The sequence below is a fragment of the Anguilla anguilla genome, chromosome 5, assembly GCF_013347855.1.
Source record: "Anguilla anguilla isolate fAngAng1 chromosome 5, fAngAng1.pri, whole genome shotgun sequence".
NCBI lineage: Eukaryota > Metazoa > Chordata > Actinopteri > Anguilliformes > Anguillidae > Anguilla > Anguilla anguilla.
Genome location: NC_049205.1, coordinates 60,586,056 through 60,608,555, shown reverse-complemented (window position 1 = coordinate 60,608,555; position 22,500 = coordinate 60,586,056). Strand labels below are relative to the sequence as shown.

The following is a 22,500-nucleotide window of genomic DNA, read 5'->3' as shown; positions in this document are numbered from 1 at the left end:
CCCCACCCCCCCCAGGCCCCCCCGGCCCCCCGCCGCCCGCCCACCCCAGAGTCCTGCTTCCCACTTTGGTTCCGGTTACCGGGGACCTCTGGTGTGAAACGGCAGGAATGCGGGGAGGCCGGCTGATAATATGAAAACGGGACTCGGGTTTCTGCAGCTAATTATCAGGTGTTGTTTTGTATTTTTTATTTTTTCACCTTTAGGCCCTCCCCCCTCCCCCCCTCCCCCTCCTCTGCACACCCACTCACCACCTTGTTTCTTTTCTCTGTCTCCCTCTGTCTGTCTCTCTCTCTCCCTCTCTCCCTCTCTCTTTCTCTCTCTCTGTGTGAAAGGTGCAGAGGGAATTCGTTCTCTCGCTCTGCTCGCACGCAACGATGTCACCAAAGGCTTCATTAATCCAGCCCTCCTTAACAATGGATCGCCGTAGAAACAGTGTCCTCAGTTACCATAGTAAACCCCCCCCTCCCCCCTCCCTCCTTCCCTCCCGTTCCTGTCTCTGGCTCTCTCTCAGAATCAGGCCTTGGTGCAGAGTGCCCTGTTCAAAAGCAGAAGGCCGTTGCCAGAGTCCACGAGGTCTCTGGGCCCTCGCAAATTGAAAAGTGACCGGGATGATTAAATATATTAGTTTAATTTCGGTGGGTAATGTTCTTTCTTCTGCCCCCCCCCACCACCCCGGCCCGGATATCTTTCGGCTTCGAGAGACCTCGGGTTTCTCGAAACTGCTCTCCCGTCAGCCGGCGGTCCGCCCCCCCTCGATGAGGAGTCCGCCTCGCCGCGGTCTGGGTATTAAACGCATCTGTCTTCCGCGGGACCCTCGATGTTCACATTTTATTTCTTATTTTTGCAGGCACTGTCAGCGTTTTAAAATGTCGTTTTTAGAGCCAGTCGATGTGCCTTCTTACTACGCGTTTGAACCTGGTGTCAAAGGCGCACTTGGAACCGTCTGTTTTCGCTAAAGGCCCCCGTGTGTGTCACAGCCCGGTCACTCGATTATTAAGACGTAATTGAGTATTAGGGACCAGTGACCTTTGACCTGTCAGCCACAGACCTTGATTGGTCGCGCAGGGTGGTTGACTGTTTGTGACTGGTGCTGTGTGGGCCGACCGGGTCATGGCTGCAAACGGGACACAGAAAATTGATGTGAACTGTTACTACCCAGAATGCACTGCTTCAGTCCGAGATGGTTTCTAGCTTTATTTATTCTTTCTTTTTTTTCCAACGCTGGCTTATCCATGCTGCGGGGGGGGGGGGGGGGGGGGGGGAGGAGCACCTGTGTTAAATGAATGAAAGGTGAATGTGTTCCTGTGCGGCAAGCAGAAAAGAGACCTCTGGGAATTGGAGTTTTTTTTTAATTTTTTTTTTTAGCTCGCTCGCACGCTCTCTCATTAACAAAATGGTCTCCCAGCTTTCCTGCCCAAGGCCAAAAGATGACAAATAAAAAAACACATCGGCGCCCGCCCACCTGCCTGCTTCCATCCCTTTATTTTCTCTTCTGTTCTGTTTTTCTCTTCTTCTATTTTTATGCTCACTCAGAGGGTTTGCGAATTCGTCCCCTTTGTGCTGCGATGGTGGTGGGTGGGGTCAGGGTCCAGGTGAATTATCTTAATTTATGAGTCGCTCTCCGTCGGGCTTCAGTGTGGGGCTCCTGAGGTAGCGGGCATCAGAAAAACCCATCTGTCTCACTCACAAACACGCACACACACACATGCATGCATGCACACATGCACACACACAATCACACACACGTATGCAAACACACAAGAGCACACTCAAGCGTATGCACGCACAAACAAACACACACACACAGACATGCACACACACAATCACACACTCAAGCGTATGCACGCACAAACGAACACACGCACACACACACACACACACATAAACACACGCAAACAAATACACACACACAAAACCACAAGCACACACATACACGCACATACGCAGACACACACACGCACACACATGCGGATAAACACACAAGCACACACACACAAACACATAGTATATTGCTTTCCCATGATCCTCCAGCCCTGCTTATCCTCCTGTTATGTGTCCTTGCTCTGTGGAGCTCAATGCAAAGACGCAGGAAAATTCCAGGGGGAACAGCTGATGGAAAGTCCTGCCTTTTAAACCACGCCCCTCATCCCACACTGCTGGTGTTTACACAGTATGAGCACAACATGATTGACATGAGTAGTAACCAATCCTGTTCCTGAAAATCTACCATCCTTGTAGGTTTTAATTTGGCACACCTGACCTAGCAGCTCAACAAGATCCGTAGCTACTGGGTTCCCACCAAGCACTCCGGGTTCCTCCCACAGTCCAAAGACATGCAGGTCAGGCTAAGCATAGAGTCTAAGTTGTGCTCTCGGTATGAGTGTGTAAGTGAATGGTGTGTGGATTGGTGACCTGTCCAGGACGTGTTGCGGCCTTTCTCCCAGTGTCTGCTGGGATAGGCTCCAGTTGAACATGGCCACGGCATCTGATTTAGCGCTCAACGCCTCCGGACTCTGGTGCTTTAAATGAATGGACAAATCAGTGTTAATCCTGGTGGGGGTGGGGGTGGGGGTGGGGGGGCAGCGGGACGGGGTCAGGAGGCACGCGCTCTGATCCCGACACCCATCACTGAATCCACCGTGGGTCAGACAAGACGGGGTCCGCTGGAGGATTATGGGTAATGATTATTCGCAAGGCTCTAGACGGCTCTAGCTGGGTAAAGTGGCCCTAAACCCCCCCCTCCCCACATATTACCCACAACCTCCCACCCTCCCCCCCCGCAGGCAGACCAACACACTGCATCAATCTCTCACTCACTGCCTCGAGCTCTTTAATGTGTGAGAGAGAGAGGATTAAGAGCTAGTCGACTGAGTGACCTCCTGCATTTCTACGCACAGGCACACTGATTATGCATGCGCCGATGTTCCCCTGTTTATTTATTTACCTTTTTATTTTTATTTTTTATTGGCATTCTTATGCTTCAGCAATTCTCGATCTATTAATACCAAAAATTGTGTTCTTTAGGCTTTTGCAATATCTGAAGTTTACGTTTCATGTCAATAAAGCAACTTGAATTTGAATTTGAATTTAATTGAGCGGCGGAGAGGGAAAGGGAAAATCCGATTCGGAGAGAGAGAAAGAAAAAGAGAGGACGAGAGAGTGAGAGAGAGAGAGTAAGGATGGAGCGGAGCAGGGAGGCAGTATCAAAGTCTTTCATGATACTGTGATATGATATGGCTGCTCTTCTTCTTCATCTTCCTCTTCTCCTTTTTATTTTTTCTTCTTCCACTCCTTCTTCTTCTTCTCCTCCCCCTCCTCCCCCCCTCTTCTTCCTCCTCCCTCCTTTTCTTCCATTCTCCTCCTCTTCCCCTCCTTCTCCCCCTCCTTCTCCTCCTCCCCCTCCTCCCCTCCTTCCTCCCCCCTCCTCCCCCTCCTCCTCCTCCTCCTCCCCCTCCTCCCCTCCTTCCTCCCCCCTCCTCCCCCTCCTCCTCCTCCTCCTCCCCCTCCTCCCCTCCTTCCTCCCCCCTCCTCCCCCTCCTCCCCCTCCCCCCCCCTCCCCCTCCCCCCCACCCTGGTAAGTAGTGGACGGAAACAGGAGGGCTGAGATGTTCCAGCACCGCTGTGCTCTCTTGGCACGTTACTATATTAACCCTTCGCTTCCCCTCTCCCTCCTGCCCCATAACTCCACCCTGGCATCCCTGCAGGAGCTATTTAAAGAAGCTGCCCCCCCCCCCCCCTTCCCCCTCCCCCTCCCCCTCCCCCTCCTCACCTCTCCCCATCAGGCTTTCAACTGTATGGATTAAATATTTACATCCTGGCATAAAAATGAAGCTTGCGCAAAGCTCCTCATCTCTCATCTCTCCCGCGCTGTGTGTGTAACCCATTAGGACTGAGGGTGGGGGGTGGGGGGGTGGGATGGGGTGTTAGGCCACACAGAGGCTGATTAGGAAAGCTTGATTGTTGGAGCTGGATAACACACTGCATGCTGGGATTGGAAGGCAGCGTGGGGACAGTGTTTCGCCGTCTGTTATTCTGCTGTCTGTAAATGTGTCTGTGGCACATGCTCAGAGCTGGGATGGGGGGGGGGGGGGTGCTTGTAGACCTGTTAACATCACCCATAACCTGAACTGTTTAATTTCCAAATTTTTATTTTATTTTTAAAAAATCTCTCATTCCAACTTTTTCCCTCCCTCTCTTACGTGCTTCTTCCTGGTCTCTCCTCCTCAGCTCCTCAGCTTCTGTCCATCCCTCTCTCTCCCTTTCCCTCTATCCCTCACTGCACATTCTGTCTCTCAATTCTGAAATGCTTTATTAGCATGACAGCATATAGCAAAACTGACCAAGCAACAAACAGCAAAAGAACACATGAGACACTCATATTTTGCACATTTGCGAGACAAATATGAACATAAATAGTTTAAAAGAATAAATACGAATATGGAAATCACGTTGCCAAGTTGAAATGATAAGCACTGGTATATCAACCTTCTCTTAGTCTCTCTCTCTCTCTCTCTCTCTCTCTCTCTCTCTCTCTCTCTCTGTCTGTCTACACACATTGCAGTCCTCTCCCTCACTCTCTGGGTCTTCATTAATTCTTTATGGGGTTGAATGAAACCAATAATCCTGTGACCCTGCTAAAAAAACTTCACAGGAAATCAATATAATCCACGGCACGGAACGAACGAGTGGGGGGAAAAGAAAGCCATCAAATATTAATCAAGTCTTTCCCGCGTCTGCGAGCAGCTCGCGCCGGCGGCAGCCCGTTCGCTGTCCGGACCAATTAACGTCCTCGGATTTACTTCCGTTACCGTCTCCCCCGTGGCATTGTTGTCAACACGGCTGGTTGTTTTTTTATTTATCTATTGATTTCTTTCGTCGCTCGTTATCAATAAATAGGTAAGCTAAAAGGGGGGGGGGGGGCTATTTGGTATTGTGACCGTTCATGACTTCGTTACTTTCGCGCATGTGTACAGACAGCGGCAAGGTTTTTTTTTTTTTTTTTTAACTGAAATTTCCCCACTTTTAAAGATTCATAACTTTTTATTTTTATTGACTAAATAAAAAAATAAAATAGTTTTTATAGCTGCGTAGCTTGCACAAGTTTACAGGCAGGAAACTCTGTGTCCTTCTCAGACTCCACTTGCTAAGGTGGCCATTCTTGTGTCATCGTGCTCTTAACCAGGCTGGCTGTGAGAATGATGATGTTTACATCAGACCATATTTACCGGTCAGCCTTGGGTTAGTAAGGACTGCTGCTGAGTCTGAGATGGATGTTAAAGAAACAGCAGGGGGCAAAGAGACAGCTTTTTCCAATGTTCATTTGATAGGGCCTGATACAGTTTACATAGAGAATCGCAAAACAGTTATTCAAGGTAATGCCCATCCCTTTTTACTTAAAAAACAACATTTACGAAAACATGTTGAGTTTACAGTGACCCTGCACGAATGTGTGTGTGTTTGTGTTTGTGTTTGTGTGTGGTCAGGTGTTTGTCCCAGTTGTTTTATGTCCCCTCTTTGTAGCATGTCTGACACACGTTCACACACACACACACACACACACACACACACACACACTCACACTCTCAAGGACACTGCATGTATCAGTACCGTTAGACTAATTGCCACTTCACTATCACGCCACGTCACTCTTTTTGTGGACAGATGTATGTCCCCTTTTTCTCTCTCTCTGTCTCTCTCTCTGTCTCATTCTCTCTCTGTGTCTCTCCCTCTCTGTCTCTCTGTCTCATTCTCTCTCTGTGTCTCGCCCTCTCTGTCTCTCTGTCTCATTCTCTCTCTATCCCCCCCTCTCTCTCTCTCTCTCTCGCTCTCTCTGTCCTGGTGAATGTGCGTGGTGGGTGTGATGATGCGTTTCCTCTCCGTTAGCATGCGGGGCTAGCGTGCCCTATTCACCGCGCATAGAGGCGCCCCTTCCCCTCTCCGCCTGCGCTCTCTGTGCTGAGGTAATGGCACATCGAGCACTGAGTCCGGGGGCTTAATGCATTAGCCTGCGCAACACCCAAAGGTGATGTTTTGCTATATGGGCAGGGTGTTGTGTAATGGGGTGGGGGTGTGTGGGGGGGGGGGGGCAGTCCGCTGGGAGTTTTTTTTTTTTTAGTTTGAAAAGCAGCCCTCAGCACCTGTGTTGACATGGCAGGGGGGCGGGGGCAGCGCCCTGAGGCGTAGCCCAAACTGTCCCGGGACAGGACGGCTAATTACGTTCGTAATTACATGGGGGGGCGGGGGTGACTTCACCTGCGGGTGCAGGTGTGGGGGCGGAGCTTGCCCTCGGGGCTGAGGGGGGGGCAGTCCCGGCCTGTTCTGAGCGTTCCATTTTTTTGGCCGTTGGGGTTTTTTTTCGGTCGTGTCCGTGAGAAGGCTGGTTCCATCGGCGTCTCCGGGGTAACGGGGCAGTCTTGTTGTCTAGACGATGCAGGTCGTGGGTTGGGTGGTGAGGGCGGGTGGATAGGGGTTTGGGGATGCCCGTGCGAGACAGAGAGAGTGGAAATGGCGTGGGATGTTATGTCACGCACATCCTTCTTGCACGCACACACATACACGCACGCAAGCACACACACACACACACACACACACACACACACGCACAGCAGGTGAGAACTACTACACCTGGGATGGTGACAACCACTTGGCCTCTCTCTGTTTCTCCCCCCTCTCTCCCTTCCTCTCTTTCCTTCTCTTCCCCTCTCTCCCTCTCTCTCCTTCTCTCCCTCTCTCTCCCTCTCTCTTCTCTCTCTCTCTCTCTCTCTCTCACTGGGAGAGTTTACTCAGTGCCCCCGTCTTGAGGGTGTTTGTGAGTGTACCTGTGATGGAGAGGATGTGCGTGTGTGTGTGTGTGTGTGTGTGTGTGTGTGTGCTAGTGTGTGTGTGCTAGCCTGTGTGTGTGTGTGTGTGTGTGCGCGTGTGTGCGTGTGTGTGTGTGCTAGCGTGTGTGTGCGTGCGTGCGTGCGTGCGTGCGTGTGTGCGTGTGTGTATGTGTGTGTGTGTGTGTGTGTGTGTGTGTGTGTGAGTGTATTCTCAGTTCTTGCAGCAGACAGAATGACACTGTGGTCGTTCGTTTTTAGCAGCACTTCTCTTGCACCCCATCATTATGCCTGTAACTCAGCGAACAGTTCCTGGTCAATGCGCTTGACTACGGGAAGCCGTGAGGGACACGAGGCACCGCGGCTCTGACTGTGACTCTTTCCTGTGTGTTGCAGTGCTGGGCCTGAGCCCCGCCATGACTGCCAGTACCAGGAAGTGCGGCTCCATCTACAGGGGCTTCGCCCAGTGTCTGCTGGCCCTGGGGGACAGCATGTCCAACAGCGTCCAGAGAGAGGAGAGCCCGCAGGAGATAGACTCCATCTGCAGGTGGGTCTCCGGAGACACACACACACATGCGCACACACACACACACTCACACATGCACACTCACACACGCACACACACACACGCACACACACACACACACACACACACACGCATGCACATACACAGGCACACACACACATGCACATACACACGCACACGCACACACACATGAACATGCACACACACATACACACACAGACACACACTCGCACACACACACATCTTGCCCCCTCAATGCCCCATTTGGAAATCGGACCAGAGGTGCCTCTCCTTCTCCCTCTCCCTCCCTCCCTCTCTCTCCTTCCCTCCCTCCCTCCCTCCCTTCCTCCCTCTCACCCTCTCTCTCGACGCCTAGCGCTTCATGTTTTAGTGACGAGCCAGATGGAGCTAAGCTGGATCGCTGTGACACGCGATGCTCGGGAAAAGCCTTTGCTCTCTCCTCTCTTGTTTCTTCTCCCTCTTCCTCTTTATCTTTCTCTCTTCACTCTTTCTCTTTTCATTCCTCTTCCCACTTGTCCGTCCTCCACTCTGTTCTCTCTCTTTTTCCCTCTGTGTGAAGAGGTCATTGAAGCTGCCGCACTATTGCCCTGTTAGCCCCCCCCCCCCCAAACTTGATGCCCCCTCCCCTACTGTGACCACCCCCCACCCCCCCACTCCCCCCCCCGGCTCCTGACTCTAACAGAGACCGTGCCCCCCCGTCCCCCGCCCTTCCCGTCCCTCTGCTCCTGACTGTGACAGAGAGTGCTTAATTAAAAATGTAGGCTCTCTCTATCTGCACGTCTTCCTGCTTTTCTATATATACACACATCTGTAATTTATCATCAGGTCACTGCTGGTCCAGCGGGATCACCAGTGTGTTACAGATTCATGGGCCTATTGCAGAGCCCACATGGGAGGCCCACACACATACACACATACACACACGCACACACACACGCGCACACACATGCGTGCGCACACACTCACACACACACACACTCACTTTTATCATCAGGTCACTGCTGGTCCAGCGGGATCACCAGTGTGTTACAGATTCATGGGTCTATTGCAGAGCCCACATGGGAGGCCCACACACATACACACATACACACACACACACACACACGCATGCACATGTGCACACACACACACACACACACACACACACACACACACACACACACACACACACGTGCACACACACGCACACACATGCGTGCGCACACACACACTCACTTTTATCATCAGGTCACTGCTGGTCCAGCGGGATCACCAGTGTGTTACAGATTCATGGGTCTATTGCAGAGCCCACATGGAAGGCCCAAACACACACTCACATGCGCGCACACACACACACATACACACACACACACACACTCACATGTGCACACACACACACACACACACACATGTGCACGTACACACACAGACACATGCACACACACACAGACACGCACATGCGTGCACACACACACACATACCTGCACACACACGCGCACACACACACATGCATGTGCACACACACACACACACACACGCAGTCACATGCACACACTACCTCCAGCCTATGCCATGCAAGGAGTAGGTGCAAAGGATTTAGTCATTTCATTGAGGATGCATTTTAGGGTGTAACTGCTGCACATAGAAGCCTCTAGATTAGGCTTCAATTTGAGGAAAATATTAAAGACCGTTCATTCCCCTCCTAAATTAATTTCAGCTAATTTCCTCACTCAAGAATGAAAATAAATTTAGGCTTTGGAAACAGACAGAAAAAACTAAAACCAAGCACGTGACCTTGGTGTTCTCAATGGCAGTTACGGCCTTGCCCGCGTCCCCGTCCCAAGGCTTCACAGTCAGAGGTAGAGGAGACGGCCGGCCCCCTCCTTTAGCCCAAACCCTCTCCCAGCGATGTGGCACCTCCCAGTCCACCCATCCGGCTTCTATGGGCGTCTCTCTGACCTCACAAACGGCCCCTCCAGTAGCAGACTGGCTCGTTCACCCCGAGGAAGGGCCGGTCTGCTACTGGAACAGCTCAGTTTACTGTGGGATCAGCCGGTTTACTCCAGTATGAGGAGACTTCACTTTCTGAAGTTCCCACGCAGTGGCTTTTGCAAGACTTTGGGGGGGGGGTTCAGGGGTAGGGGATAAATGATAAATTTTTGGCTGAAGTGAAATACATTTTTTTAAGCAAAAGGTTACATTACATTACAGGCATTTAGCAGATGCTTTTGTCCAGAGTGACTTACACAAACTTTTTTAGAGCATTTACACTGCATCCATTTATACAGCTGGATAAATACTGAAGCAATGCAGGTTAAGCACCTTGCTCAAGGGTTACAGTGGCTGTGTCCTACCGGGGAATCAAACCTGTGACCTTTAGGTTGCAAGACCAGTTCCTTACCCATTATACCACATTGCCGCCCCGGCGCCCTTTTGCTGCCCCCTACAGGTCGTGGGATGAGTTCCACACCTGCGCGAGCGCGGTTTTGGCGGGATGCCCGGAGGAGGCGGCGGCCGTGTGGGACTCCCTGCGGCAGGAGTCCAAGAAGATGCAGTTCTCCGGCAACCTGTACGACATGTGCGCCAACCGGGCCCAGCCAATCACCACCGTGCAGAGCCCGCCCACCCAAGAGGAGACCAATCAGGAGTCCCTGAAGGGCCACGCCCACGCGCTTGGCCCCGCCCACGCCCTGTTCCTCCCCGCCTGCCTGTCCCTGCTGGCGCTGCTGGCCGTGATGTAAGCGAGAGGGGGGCGGAGCTTCTTCTGACGGGCCGACCTCAGACAGGAAGGGAATAAGAGCACAGGAAAGGTGTCATGTTTCATCGGTGATTCAATTTGTGATTTTTCCAGTCTGAGCTTGCTGTGTGAGTGCTGACTTCTCGATTCAATTTGGCATCAAACATTAATGCGCTCACACATGCTGGCACATACACACATAAACACGCACACACACGCAGACACACGCACGTGCACACACACTCACGCACACACACACACAATATAACAGCAGTGATAAAACACACTCTCATCATTTCAGTTACAGCTGATCAGTGTGGACTTCAGGACATTGTGAATTCACTACACCAATTCAGCACACCACGCAGGAAGAAACAAGTTTTATTCCTCTAAGATTAAGGTTGATTTAAACTTCATATTCTGATAGCCAAAGCATCATTTTGTGCTTTTTCTCAGCCCAGGAACCTGAAATTGTGCTTATTTATTTGGATTGTTTTGTAATTAATGTACATATTGTAAAAAAAAAAAAAAAAAATCAGATTATTATCAGTCACTGAAATATAAATGTACAAAGTTCACATCTTTACGTCCCGAGCTGGTCTGCAATGTGTAGGTGTAGGTCTTTCTGTTTTAATGTGCGCTTGTACTAGTTTGGCTCTCCTCACTGCTACAGTTATTTATTTACCTCAGCACTGTTTAATTTGAGCTTTCACAGACGATGATTCACAGAGTTTGTCGCATGGAAAACATATTTTTAAAAATGGTGAATGTGCTGGATTCAGAATGTATATATTTATTCTGTCTGTAGATACTACATTGTAAAATATACAGTAATGACGCACTGTAAATTGGCACAGTATAAAATATATTTCAAAATGCTGTATATTCCGATATTCAAATAACAGATAACTATATACAAGAATGACCCCATAAAGTACATATCAATTTGAATTTAAATATTTTATGTAATAATCGATTTTACTATTGATTATTTCATCAATTATAATGAATAGAACAACATGAAGATAACAAAAATGTGCATATGTATATAGAATATTGTTTAAGTCTCCCTTTTTAGGAAGGTTGTCAGATATTTTTCATAGATATATATATATATATATATATATTCGCGCCATTTGAGGAGCTTTTATTGAAACGCAAGGTTGCAACCACTTGGCAACTCCGTAACTCACGGAGTCTTCAGAGAGAAATTCGATTTTATCGGTTTATTCAGAACGTTCAGCTTTTACCGCATAAATAGCGCGTGCTGCATATTTTGCGTTCGATCGACGTGCAGTGCCCTGCACCCTCGTGTATTGCAAAAGTGAAACCTTTTTCAGAGTCAAAAAGGAGAAAGACAGACATTCCGAGAGAATGGGGAGAATTCCATAGAAGTCTCTATCGCATTCCAGGCCCTTCCCTTTGAAGTTTTTTGTGTGTGTGTGTGTGTGCCTGTGTTCTATTGTTGTAAAGGGTTGTCCATCAAACCCCTCAGCCTGAAAGAGAATGTTTATTCAGGGGGACGGAGATGAAAAGAGTCTTCTCAAGGTCGCCGTGTTGCTAACTGGCCGAAAACGCAGCCCTGGCGACGCCCAGAATCGGCATACCATTCATCCGCGGCTTATATATTGATCAGCTATCGGCTCTTGTGTTCAAAGCTATGTTTCTGTGACGACGCTACGAGCGCTTTCTCCGTGAGGATCGTGTATGTGTTTCATCGGTAGATCAATGTTCGCCATCAAAGCGCGGAATAAGACTCGCAAAGCGAAATGCGATCGGGCTGTTCATTCATTCCGATAGTTTGTACTTTCAAGAAAATTACTGTGTATTGTTTTCTCTCTCTTCTGTTTGGAAATTCTATCTGTATGGGAAAAAAAATATTTATTACATTTATAAAAAATGAATAAATGGTGGTGACTCGAGTTTCCTGTTGCTCTCTCTCAATCGAAAAAAGTGTTGCACTCTCTATCGGTACGAACTGAAATGCCCCGTCTCACGCGGTCACTTCTCGTGGGAATGCATGGAAAATCACTGGTAGGTGGGATAAAGTGCAAAAAACACCCCCCAAAAAAGTAAATGTCAGACCCGTTTGGGGTTTCGCAGCCTTTGGAACCTGTGACTACCTGGTAACTGCGTGTGGGGATGGTAAATGGAAAATGGACTGAATGATGCCGAATGACCTTGAATGACCACCAAACTGCACTGGCCCTTGAAGAGTATTTCAGCCAATCACGCGCTGTCTTGTGTACTGCACGTGGCATTTCAGTGAATGGCCCAGCAGTATCCAATAACCAGCATTACACAGTGTAAAAAAATAATAACATTACCCATACCCACACATGGTGTAGTGTGAGTACTTTGTGCTGTAGTGTGTGTAATATGTGAGTACATTGTGCTGTAGTGTGTGTGTGTGTGTGTGCATGTAGTATGAAATTTGTGGTGTAGTGTGTGTGTGTGTGTGTGTGTGTGAGTAATGTGCAAGTACTCCACTCCCTGACTCCATATTCCTGCTTTATATCACATTATTATATCTGTGCTTCCACACCTCTGTGCTCATTAATATTTCATACCTGACAGCTGCTCCAGTAAACAGAGAGCGGCCCTCGCTTAGTGGGATGGAAATCCCTTCCCAGTTCAGTACACACACACACACGCACACACACACACACACACACACACACATACACACACGCACACACGCACACACACACATGCACACACACACGCACACACACACACATGCACACACACACACTCACACACACTCACACACACACACACGCACACACACATACACACATGCACACACGCACACACACACATGCACACACACACGCACACACACACATGCACACACACACAGTCACACACACGCACACATACACACACGCACTCATACACAGTCACACACACGCACACACACACATACACACGCACACACATGCACACACACATACACATACATGCACACATACACAGTCACACGCATGCACACACACACTCACACACTTTTATTGAGCTCCACATATGTTTAAAACAATCAATCCCAACCCCCCCCCACCCTCTGCTCACGTACATGCACACAGATCTACGTACAACACACCGATATATATACCCAGACATGCACAGACCTGTACACACACCAGCACACACACAAAGCTTCACACACATCACACTCTCTCTCTTCTCTCTATCTTTCTCTCTCTCTCACACAAGCACACACAAATAGCACTAGGGTTTTTCCCCAGTGGATCAGACATAAAAGGGAAGTAGGTAGGTCTGAAAATGCATTTTCCTTTTTAATTCATTGAGTGTGGAATGGAATCATGCCGTGTGTGTGTGTGTGTGTGTGTGTGTGTATATGAGAGAGATAGAGAGAGAGATAGTGTGTGTATGTGTGTGTGTCTGTGTTTGCATGTGTGCGTGTATGGGTGCGTGCATGTGCGTGTGTGTATGCTTGTGAGAGAGAGCGAGTGCGTGTATGTGAGTGTGTGTGTGTTTGCATGTGTGCGTGTATGGGTTTGTGTGTGTGTGTTTGCATGTGTGCGTGTGTGTATGCTTGTGAGAGAGAGCGAGTGTGTGTATGTGAGTGTGTGTGTGTTTGCATGTGTGCGTGTGTGTATGCTTGTGAGAGAGAGCAGGTGTGTGTATATGAGTGTGTGTGTGTTTGCATGTGTGCGTGTGTGTATGCTTGTGAGAGAGAGCGAGTGTGTGTATGTGAGTGTGTGTGTGTTTGCATGTGTGCGTGTATGGGGGTGTGTGTGTGTGTTTGCATGTGTGTGTGTATGTGAGTGTGTGTGTGTTTGCATGTGTGCGTGTGTGGGGGTGTGTGTGTGTGTTTGCATGTGTGCGTGTATGTGAGTGTGTGTGTGTTTGCATGTGTGCGTGTATGGGGGTGTGTGTGTGTGTTTGCATGTGTGCGTGTATGAGGGTGTGTGTGTGTGTTTGCATGTGTGTGTGTATGTGAGTGTGTGTGTGTTTGCATGTGTGCGTGTATGGGGGTGTGTGTGTGTGTTTGCATGTGTGTGTGTATGTGAGTGTGTGTGTGTTTGCATGTGTGCGTGTATGGGGGTGTGTGTGTGTTTGCATGTGTGTGTGTATGTGAGTGTGTGTGTGTTTGCATGTGTGTGTGTATGTGAGTGTGTGTGTGTTTGCATGTGGTGTAACTCAGGGATCCCGTGTGTTCTGCAGTGTAGCAATGCTAATCTCAGGACAGATTTATTCCTGGGCAAGCATCGCTCCCCCCCCCCCCCCCTTATCCAGCCTCCCCCCTTCCTTCCCTTCCCTTCCCATAATTCACCAGGCCAGCGCAGTACGCCGTAATCCTAATGCCACCTGATTGATCAGAGAGAAGCCGGCGCGTTTGATGGTATTTAGCCCCTCCCCCCCGACGCCGCGGCTCGACAGCTGTTCTCCATCGCAGTGAAGAGCGCCCGCTAAGGACACGGCCGCCATCGCCGCCGCCGCCGCCGCCACCCGCGCTGTGTCCCGCTGACATGGCGGGACACAACCCCCCCCCCCCCCCCCAACCCCCCGCCCGTCTCCCCAAACGCATTTCGAGCAGGGGGGTCAAAGTTCACGTTCACATTTCCTTTAGCGGACGCTGTTATCCAGAAGCGATTGGCTGCTGTAGGGAGACATAAGGACATCCGTCTTTGAGCTGTGTGAGATGATTCAGCGCTAGACCTGGTGAACCGTATTACCAGACTGGAGAGCGTCCGTGCGACATCGCTGAAGCGCTAATGAAACGTTCTCGTTGTGTGTTAGTGTTAATCAGTTTAACCTTCAGGGTCCAAGTTGAACTGTGCGGTTGTTCCCTGCACTTGGACCGGTACTTCTCTCTAGGGGTTTCGTCATACTTGTTCCTGGTTATGGTTATACACTTTGTTGTACGTCGCTCTGGATAAGAGCGTCTGCCAAACGCCTGTAATGTAATGTAATGCAAGTTAACCACAAAGTGACAAAGTGTTCGGTGCTGCATCAACCCCTGACGGAGTTCATTTTACTCTTGATAGGGTGTATTTTCACTCGGTCTCCATCGCTTCGCCCGGTCGTGCTGGGTAGCGTGTGGAGCGCGCAAACTGACTGAACGTGTTTGGCATAACGCGAGGCAACAGGTTGTCTGCCCTTCTCCCGTGGGTGAGCTGTGCATCTGCCCCCCCCTGTGAGTACACGGTGTACATCCACGAGCTGTACTGTACATACAGTCTCCCCGGCTGATCCCCCAAAGGCATGCTGGGAAGGGTTACATCACCTCAGCCGCGCAGTCGAGGCGCTCAGCGCCGTTTAAATCGTAACTGTGTTTGTGAGTCCGCGGCAGAACTGAAGAGTTTCTTTTTTTTTTGAGGAGGGGGGGGGGGTGAAAGAAAAAGGGAGAAGGGGAAGGAGAGAGTGAGAGAGGGGAGAGTGAGAGAGAGAGAGAGAGAGAGAGAGGGAGATACAGGCCATCAAACAGGCCATTTTTAACCGTTTTGCCGTGTAGATTTTTTTGGACGCTGGAGAAGCACCGCAGCAACGGATTCTGACTGACGGTACAAAATTTGACATTTTAAAAAATCTGTTTAAATTTAAGTCTCATGACTGAGGGAACGCCTGTCTTCTCTCAGGTGATTGGTCGGCGTGATAATCAAACGGTGGAAAGGAGAAAGGGAAAGTATTTCGGTTTCCATTCCCCCCACCCCGCCCCCCCTCCCCGTCCCGGGTAGCTGTCAGCAGCCCCGGCTGAAGGGCCACCCCACCCCCCACCCCCCCCCCAACTCCAGCTCCATAAACCCCACACCTCTGAAACCCAATCAGCGGCCCCGAGCCGAGCTGCAGCCGAACGCGCAGGAATTAAATATGAAATATTGACGCGGGGAATCAATCAAAGCAGCCGCGGCGGTCCTGCGCAGCAGAGCACAGCGTCTGCTTTGTTCTTCTACAAAGCCGCCCCTCTCCTTTGATTCAGACGGGAGTGCGGTGGGGGCGGGGGGGGTGGGGTTGGGGTAGGTGGCAGGTGGGGTTTGGGGTGGGTGATGTGGGGGGGGGGGGCAGGGGGGTTGGTTGTTGGTGGGGGGGGTCGGGGGTGTGTGGTGGGGTGGGTGGGGATGGGTTCGGGGTTTGGTGGTAAGATAAGAAACCCCTGAAATCAAACAGAGTGAGATGTGAGAGGCCGGCTCTGCGGACCCTCCAGGCATTCTCACCTGGGCTCACCCGGGAGAGTTCCGGAACCTTCATCCGAGCCTGACGTGCTGCCGCGACCCCTGGCAGCTGCCGGCGCGGGGGGGGAGGGGGCTGGATGGACAGACTGTTAAAAACAGCCCCAGGCGTGCTATACACACACTTGGTGCTCCTGCCTCACTCGGCTGTGAAGCTTCTTCAGACGCTCTACAGGTCGCTAAGCAACCTTAAGTGAAGCGATGAGGAGCTCCGGTGATGACGAGCAGCTCCGGTGATGTAATATTCAGCATGAGAAGAAAATCTAATTGCTACCTTTTAATGTACGAGATATACCGTTGCACATCTTGGTTCTGACACGAACGCCCCAACCGAATGTGATGTACAGCGTCTTGTTCCTCTTGATTGTCTTTGCTCAGAACCATAGCTGTAGAACTCCTGAACAAACTGGAACGTAGGATTCCACATGATAGGAAGCTAGAAACTATTTAAGCAGGACGCCAGGTATAGGATGATGGTTATTTGTTCTTTTTGCGCTCTGCCGCTGCGTTGAGGAGTTTTTAGTTGATAACAGCATGTTTGGTCGAACAGGACGCGGTTTTGCAAGCGCACTCCAGAAATCATCAGAAAAGTGCCCGCTCCACTGACTTCACAATGGGCATGGGACCCGTGCAGGATAGCGTAAAAACAACAGTACAGAGAGCCTCCTGTTAACATGGCCCAGAGCCAATGTGCCCCCCCCCCCCTAAAAAAAAGAAACCACACAAGTGTTAGACATTTAAAAAAGCGAGCAGGAAAAAAAGAAGTGATTTATCGCTCTGGAAATCTTAACGCTGTCCCCAAACAGGTCCTGACAAATGGTCGCAATCTCAGTTATTAAGAATCCGAGAATCTTCCCCGAGGCTCTGAATAGTTTACTTTTTATTTATTCTGCCTGATTTCAGGGGCACATAAAAAAAGAGAGAGAGAGAGAGAGAGAGAAGGGGGGGAGAGAAAGAAGAAGGGAGAAGGGGGAAGAGAGAGTTAGAGAGGTGGGGGAGAGAAAGAAAAAGGGAGAAGGGGTAAGAGAGAGTGAGAGAGGGGAGAGAGCAAAATAGACATGTAGATGGACAGAGAGGGAGGGAGAGAGAGAAAGAGTGAGAGAGGGGAGAGAAAGAAACAGGGAGAGAGGGAAGAAAGAGTGAGAGAGGGGAAAGAGCAAAACAGACATACAGACAAACAGAGAGAGTAGAGGAGAGAGAAGAAGAGGGAGGGAGGGAGAGACAGAGAGAGGGAGATTGAGAAGGGGGGAGAGAATGAGACAGAGAGAGAGAGAGAGAGAGAGAGAGGTACAGGCCACACAGGCGTATCACATGATAATGAATCATGCAAAAAGTGGGAGGATTCACTGATCAGGATTTATATCACATGACTTAGTTTAACCGGGGGAACACATTGGATGAGTCTTCCTCCGCAGTCTGGATCGTAGCGGCCTCTCAAGCCATATGTGAGGTCCCCCCCCCCCCCCCCCCCCCACTCCCATGGACCTGGGTTTGATTCTCTGCCCTGGCACACTTTCAGAGCCGTTTGCCTGTCTGAAAAAAAGCAACGAAAAATTTAAATAAAAAACAAAACAAAAAGGAAAAAAATGCAAAAGGAAAGCCAACTGCTCATCTGTTCCCCTTTTTTTCAGATCAGTCCCTTAATGTAATTTGGGCCGCTTAATTCCTTGTTGTTGTAAGATGTTTTTCTTACGCATCTCCTATTTTTCTTTAAAAAGTTAAAGATTACGGTTTTATTTTGTTAATTAAAACAAATGTGAGCCTCATATAAAGGAAGGTAACTGCATTAGAACGACAAGCATATGCATTCTTATTTCGTGATAAATGATCTTAAAACAGGCCAAAAATTAAAGGTAAAACGTTTCCCTTTATTCACACAAAAGAAAGTTTACCTCCTAAATACAGAGCAGGTGTAACATGATGTTAAATGAGAAAGGGCTTCTGGGTTGCCAGATGTGTCAGGTTATCCGCGGAAGCTTATTGATCCACTTGTGTCAGCCAGCGTGAGGGGAGTGAAGCAATTTCTTGGCGCCCCAAGTGTGTGGGTGGAGCCTAGCGGGGGTGTGGATTGCAGTGTGACCTTTGACAAATTGTATGGTGTGTGTGTGCGTTTGTGTGTGCGCATGTGTGTGTGTGTGTGCGTGTGCGTTTGTGTGTGCGCATGTGTGTGTGTGTGTGTGTGTGTGTGTGTGCGTGTGCGTGTGCGTGTGCGTGTGTGGGTACGTGTGCGTGTGTATGTGTGTGCGCATGTGTGTGTGTGTGTGTGTGAGTTCTGTGGGTTTGGGTGATGTGCTTTGGAACTTTGCTGCAACACAAGAGCCTGATATAATAAAATAATAATAACAACATAAACTGACTTCTAAATGAGAACTCTTGACATCTTTGTTTCTTTTGAAGAGCACTATTTTTTCCGTTATCTGTAAGTAGTCATACACTACAGAACATAAATAAAATGTTTATCTCAATAAAGAAATATTCACATTTTCATTAATAAAATGGAAAATGTTTCTTTATTGAATTACCAGCCACATTGCAATCAATTACAAATACTGTTTCTGAACATAATGGAATTCAACACAGAAAAGATGAAACGCCATCTTGATTTCAACTATTTAAAGCAAGTTTGTACAAACATACAGTACAGGACAAACTTATTTGACCAACTCTAGAGAATAATTCAGTTTATTGAATAACAAACCAAAATACAAACTTTTTTTTTTCAATTTATACCTACAAAAACACCAAAAGATTTGTTATAAAATGATTTTTAGATATTCAAACCCTACATGCCAGCCAGATCCCTCCGTTCTGCTACCTCAGGACGCCTAGCACCTCCCCCTCTTCGCACCTGCACTTCCAGAACACGTCTCCTGTCTGTTCTGGCCCCACGATGGTGGAATGACCTCCCTGTGGAGGTCAGAACAGCTGAGACTGTGACCCATTTCAAACGACGACTGAAGACCCACCTCTTCAGGCTGCACCTCTCCCCATCCCTCCCTTCCCCCCTGTAAATGACTAAACTTAGGGTTGTAACTAGGCAGCTGTTTCATAGGTGACTTAGTTGATGCGCCTGTCTTAACGACTAATTGTATTTTTATTTATTTTTATTTTTCCATAGATTGCGTTGTTGCCGTTCTCGTTGTTACTGTTAATCAGTTTAACCATCAGGGTCCAAGTTGAACTATGCGGTTGTTCCCTGTACTTGGACCGGTACTTCTCTCTAGGGTTTTCGTCATACTTGTTCCTGGTTATGGTTATACACTTTGTTGTACGTCGCTCTGGATAAGAGCGTCTGCCAAATGCCTGTAATGTAATGTAATTTTTTTAAAAACACACATGGCCTAATACTTTTGGCCTATACTGTACATTTAATATCATCACATAGCCCTCCATACACCATAAAGGACATACAGTCGTGTGATGATTTCAAATGTTGTGCAAGGACAGCACTGGTAGTGAAGTAGCTATTAAAGACTAAGGTATCTACAAATTTAATCCTCTCAATTCTGTCTTCGGTGTAAACTTCAGTTTTCAGAAAGATGATTTGAATTAAAAATAATAATAATAATAATGTGATTGATATCAAAAACAGCTCTTGTTTTGTTTTTTTTTTAAACGATCTCTGAGCGCAAAATCAGAGGTTCAGCTCTTAAGCGCGAGGAACCTGCGTCGGGACGTCCGTACTGGCGAACGGCCAGCGGGTCCGCGTTCTCCCCCTGGAGGTAGAAGCCGGGGTTGAAGTAGGCGTACAGGGGCCCGTCGGAGACGTACGCGGCGGCGGCGATGAGGGCCGCGGTGTCGCCGTCGTAGAAGGCCACGCGCTTCCTGTCGCAGTCCAGGTACGTGCCGACCACGCGCGGCCCGGCGGCCAGGTCCAGCGGCACCTCCCGCCGCGTCTTCAACCGCAGCTTGCCGAAGCGGCCGTTCAGCCGGCAGACGCTCTCCCGGCTGCCGCGGGGACCGGCGTCCAGGCCGAGGCTCCAGTGGGTCTTCTGCCCAACCGTCACCTCCCAGTAGTGCTGCCCGGACCGGAACGCCTCGCGGCTCCACGTGTGGGACATGGAGAACTCGGGACCCTTCCCGAAAGACCACGCGCCCGCGGACCTCGGGTCCACGTGCCTGACGCTGGAGCGGTCGCACGACACTCTCAAAACCGGGTCGTCGTTGTCCTCCACGGTTATGCTGTCAGGAGCTGGCGTGCCCCAAAACACAAGCGACAAAAAAGCAAAGGGACGTTTTAGAAATCGTCACAGTTCAGTTAATAACAAACCGGTAATAATTAAGCACATAAGAGACCGTAATGCAGATCGTTACAGTTCAATGAATAACAAACTGGTAATATTAAGCACATAAGAGACCGTAATGCAGATCGTTACAGTTCAATTAATAACAAACTGATAATATTAATTAGGGACATGAGAGACAATAATGCAGATCATCACAGTTCAATTCATAACAAACTGGTAATATTAAGAACATAAGAGAATGTAATGTAGATCATTACAGTTCAATTAAAACTGGTAATATCGAGGACACAATAATGCGGAGAACAGAACGTTCGGATAATCTCTGCCGGCTGTTTCCCTGCAAACCAGACAGCGCATTAAGCACGGCTGTTTCATCACTCGAGGATGTGAGAAGGCAGCCACGCTCGTGTGTCTGAAAATAATACAATGTTCTGTTTTTACCGGTGCAGTTTAGACACATCCACCTAATTGGCGCCGAGCATGAGAACTGTGAGTTCTCCGGAGCGGGTGAGTGTTTCAAAATAGCATTTGGAGAAAGCGCTAGCTCGGTCGCTCGGTCGCTCGCTTGGTCGGTCGCTCGCTTGGTTGGTCGCTCGCTTGGTTGGTCGGTCGGTCGCTCGGTCGCTCGCTCGCTCGCTCGGTCGCTCGCTTGGTCGGTCGCTCACTCGCTCGCTGGGTCGCTCGCTGGGTCGCTCGCTAGCTCGGTCGCTCGCTTGGTTGGTCGGTCGGTCGCTCGGTCGCTCGCTCGGTCGCTCGCTGGGTCGCTCGCTCGCTCGCTCGCTCGCTAGCTCGGTCGCTCGCTTGGTCGCTCGGTCGCTCGGTCGCCCGCTCGCGCTGTGAACCCCAGCCACCTCAGCCGCTCAGCTGCTCAGCGGTCACCTGGCCTGATCATCGGCAGCATCTCCTTCCACACAAAGAGCTGCAGGTGAGACTCGTAAGGGCCCAGGAATAGAGAGCAGGGCCCGTCCGGGGTCACGCGGAGGTCATCCGCCTCAGATTTGAACCTGCGGGACGGAGAGACGGGCGAAAGGGACACGTTAGGAGGAAACAGGCGCAGGAAACACACAAAACTACACACCCTCACTGTCCCTCCTGAAATTTAGATCTCATGGTCAGGCAACTTTGTTCCAGAGGGCCAGAGTGTACATATGCTTTCTATTTGCACCAATCACCTTGTCTCAATTAGCGAATTATCTGTGTGCAGCAATGCCGGACTAGACGCACATTAGATTCGCAATAAAATGTTTCATAAGGGGGGAAGTCTTCGGCTGTTATTCAGGGGTTTGTCATAAAAATAAAAATAATTTTCATAAACGGTTTAATGGTTTGACTGAGAGAATAATTTCTCAGTGCAGCGGCTCGCCCCACAGTGTGGATGGGCGCATGTGTTACTCTCGCGAATCGGCGAAAAGGGATTTCAGTGTTATTGTATTCACGAAAGACAAGACCAAACGAGCAGAGAGTGGGAGAGAGGCCAAAGATGAAACCGTGATGACTTCTAGCAAGTTCATTGTCATCACTGATTTAATTAAACTCATTCTCTTCTTACTCCTCTTCCTCCAAGACCACCTCATTCTGCTCACCACCAGCCTCATCACCACTAACTGCAACTTTAGCAAGACTAATTTAAACTTATTACATTTTTACTGCAATAATGCACACACGTAAATATTTTTGTGTACTCTACTATTATACAAGTTACTTTGTACACTTAAAACAGTTTTGCTTTTAACCCTTTAATGTGTAATTTTGCAAATAATGTGATAAGAATGCTCTTAACTGAACATTCTAATGCTGATGTAACCATCACAACTGAAAGCAGCTCTAGAGTTCTAGAACATACTGGCATAGAATTTTACAAAAACTTCTTTTTTTTTAAGTCTTCAGGGGATTAAGTACAGCGTTCTCCGATTTTCTCATTTGGAAGGAGCACCTGAGAGGGTGTGGTTAACGGAGACAAACAAAAAAGTGAGGT

The 22,500-nt window shown here is 49.2% G+C and overlaps 3 protein-coding genes across 5 annotated transcripts in view; 1 reads left to right on the top strand and 2 right to left on the bottom strand.

The window, feature by feature from the left end:
• Nucleotides 1–12,003, top strand: part of nrn1la (neuritin 1-like a) — a 38,253-nt gene extending 26,250 nt beyond the window's left edge. For all 3 annotated transcript variants that reach the window (XM_035417019.1, XM_035417021.1, XM_035417020.1), the window contains exons 2-3: nt 7,215–7,365; nt 9,794–12,003. In XM_035417019.1, the coding sequence (XP_035272910.1) occupies nt 7,215–7,365; nt 9,794–10,085 (443 nt within the window). In that variant the 3' untranslated portion in view covers nt 10,086–12,003. The remainder of the gene's footprint in view (nt 1–7,214; nt 7,366–9,793) is intronic.
• A 7,801-nt stretch (nt 12,004–19,804) lies between these two features.
• LOC118226751 (nuclear factor 7, brain-like) lies at nt 19,805–22,494 on the bottom strand. The gene is made up of 2 exons (XM_035416592.1): nt 21,405–22,494; nt 19,805–20,470 (listed from the first exon to the last, which is right to left on the bottom strand). The coding sequence occupies exons 1-2, from the start codon at nt 21,424–21,426 to the stop codon at nt 19,890–19,892; spliced, it is 603 nt and encodes a 200-aa protein (XP_035272483.1). The 5' UTR covers nt 21,427–22,494; the 3' UTR covers nt 19,805–19,889.
• LOC118228197 (nuclear factor 7, brain-like) overlaps nt 21,498–22,500 on the bottom strand; it is a 9,956-nt gene continuing 8,953 nt past the window's right edge. Inside the window, exon 8 of the mRNA XM_035419535.1 lies at nt 21,498–21,529. Within this exon, the coding sequence (XP_035275426.1) occupies nt 21,498–21,529 (32 nt within the window). The remainder of the gene's footprint in view (nt 21,530–22,500) is intronic.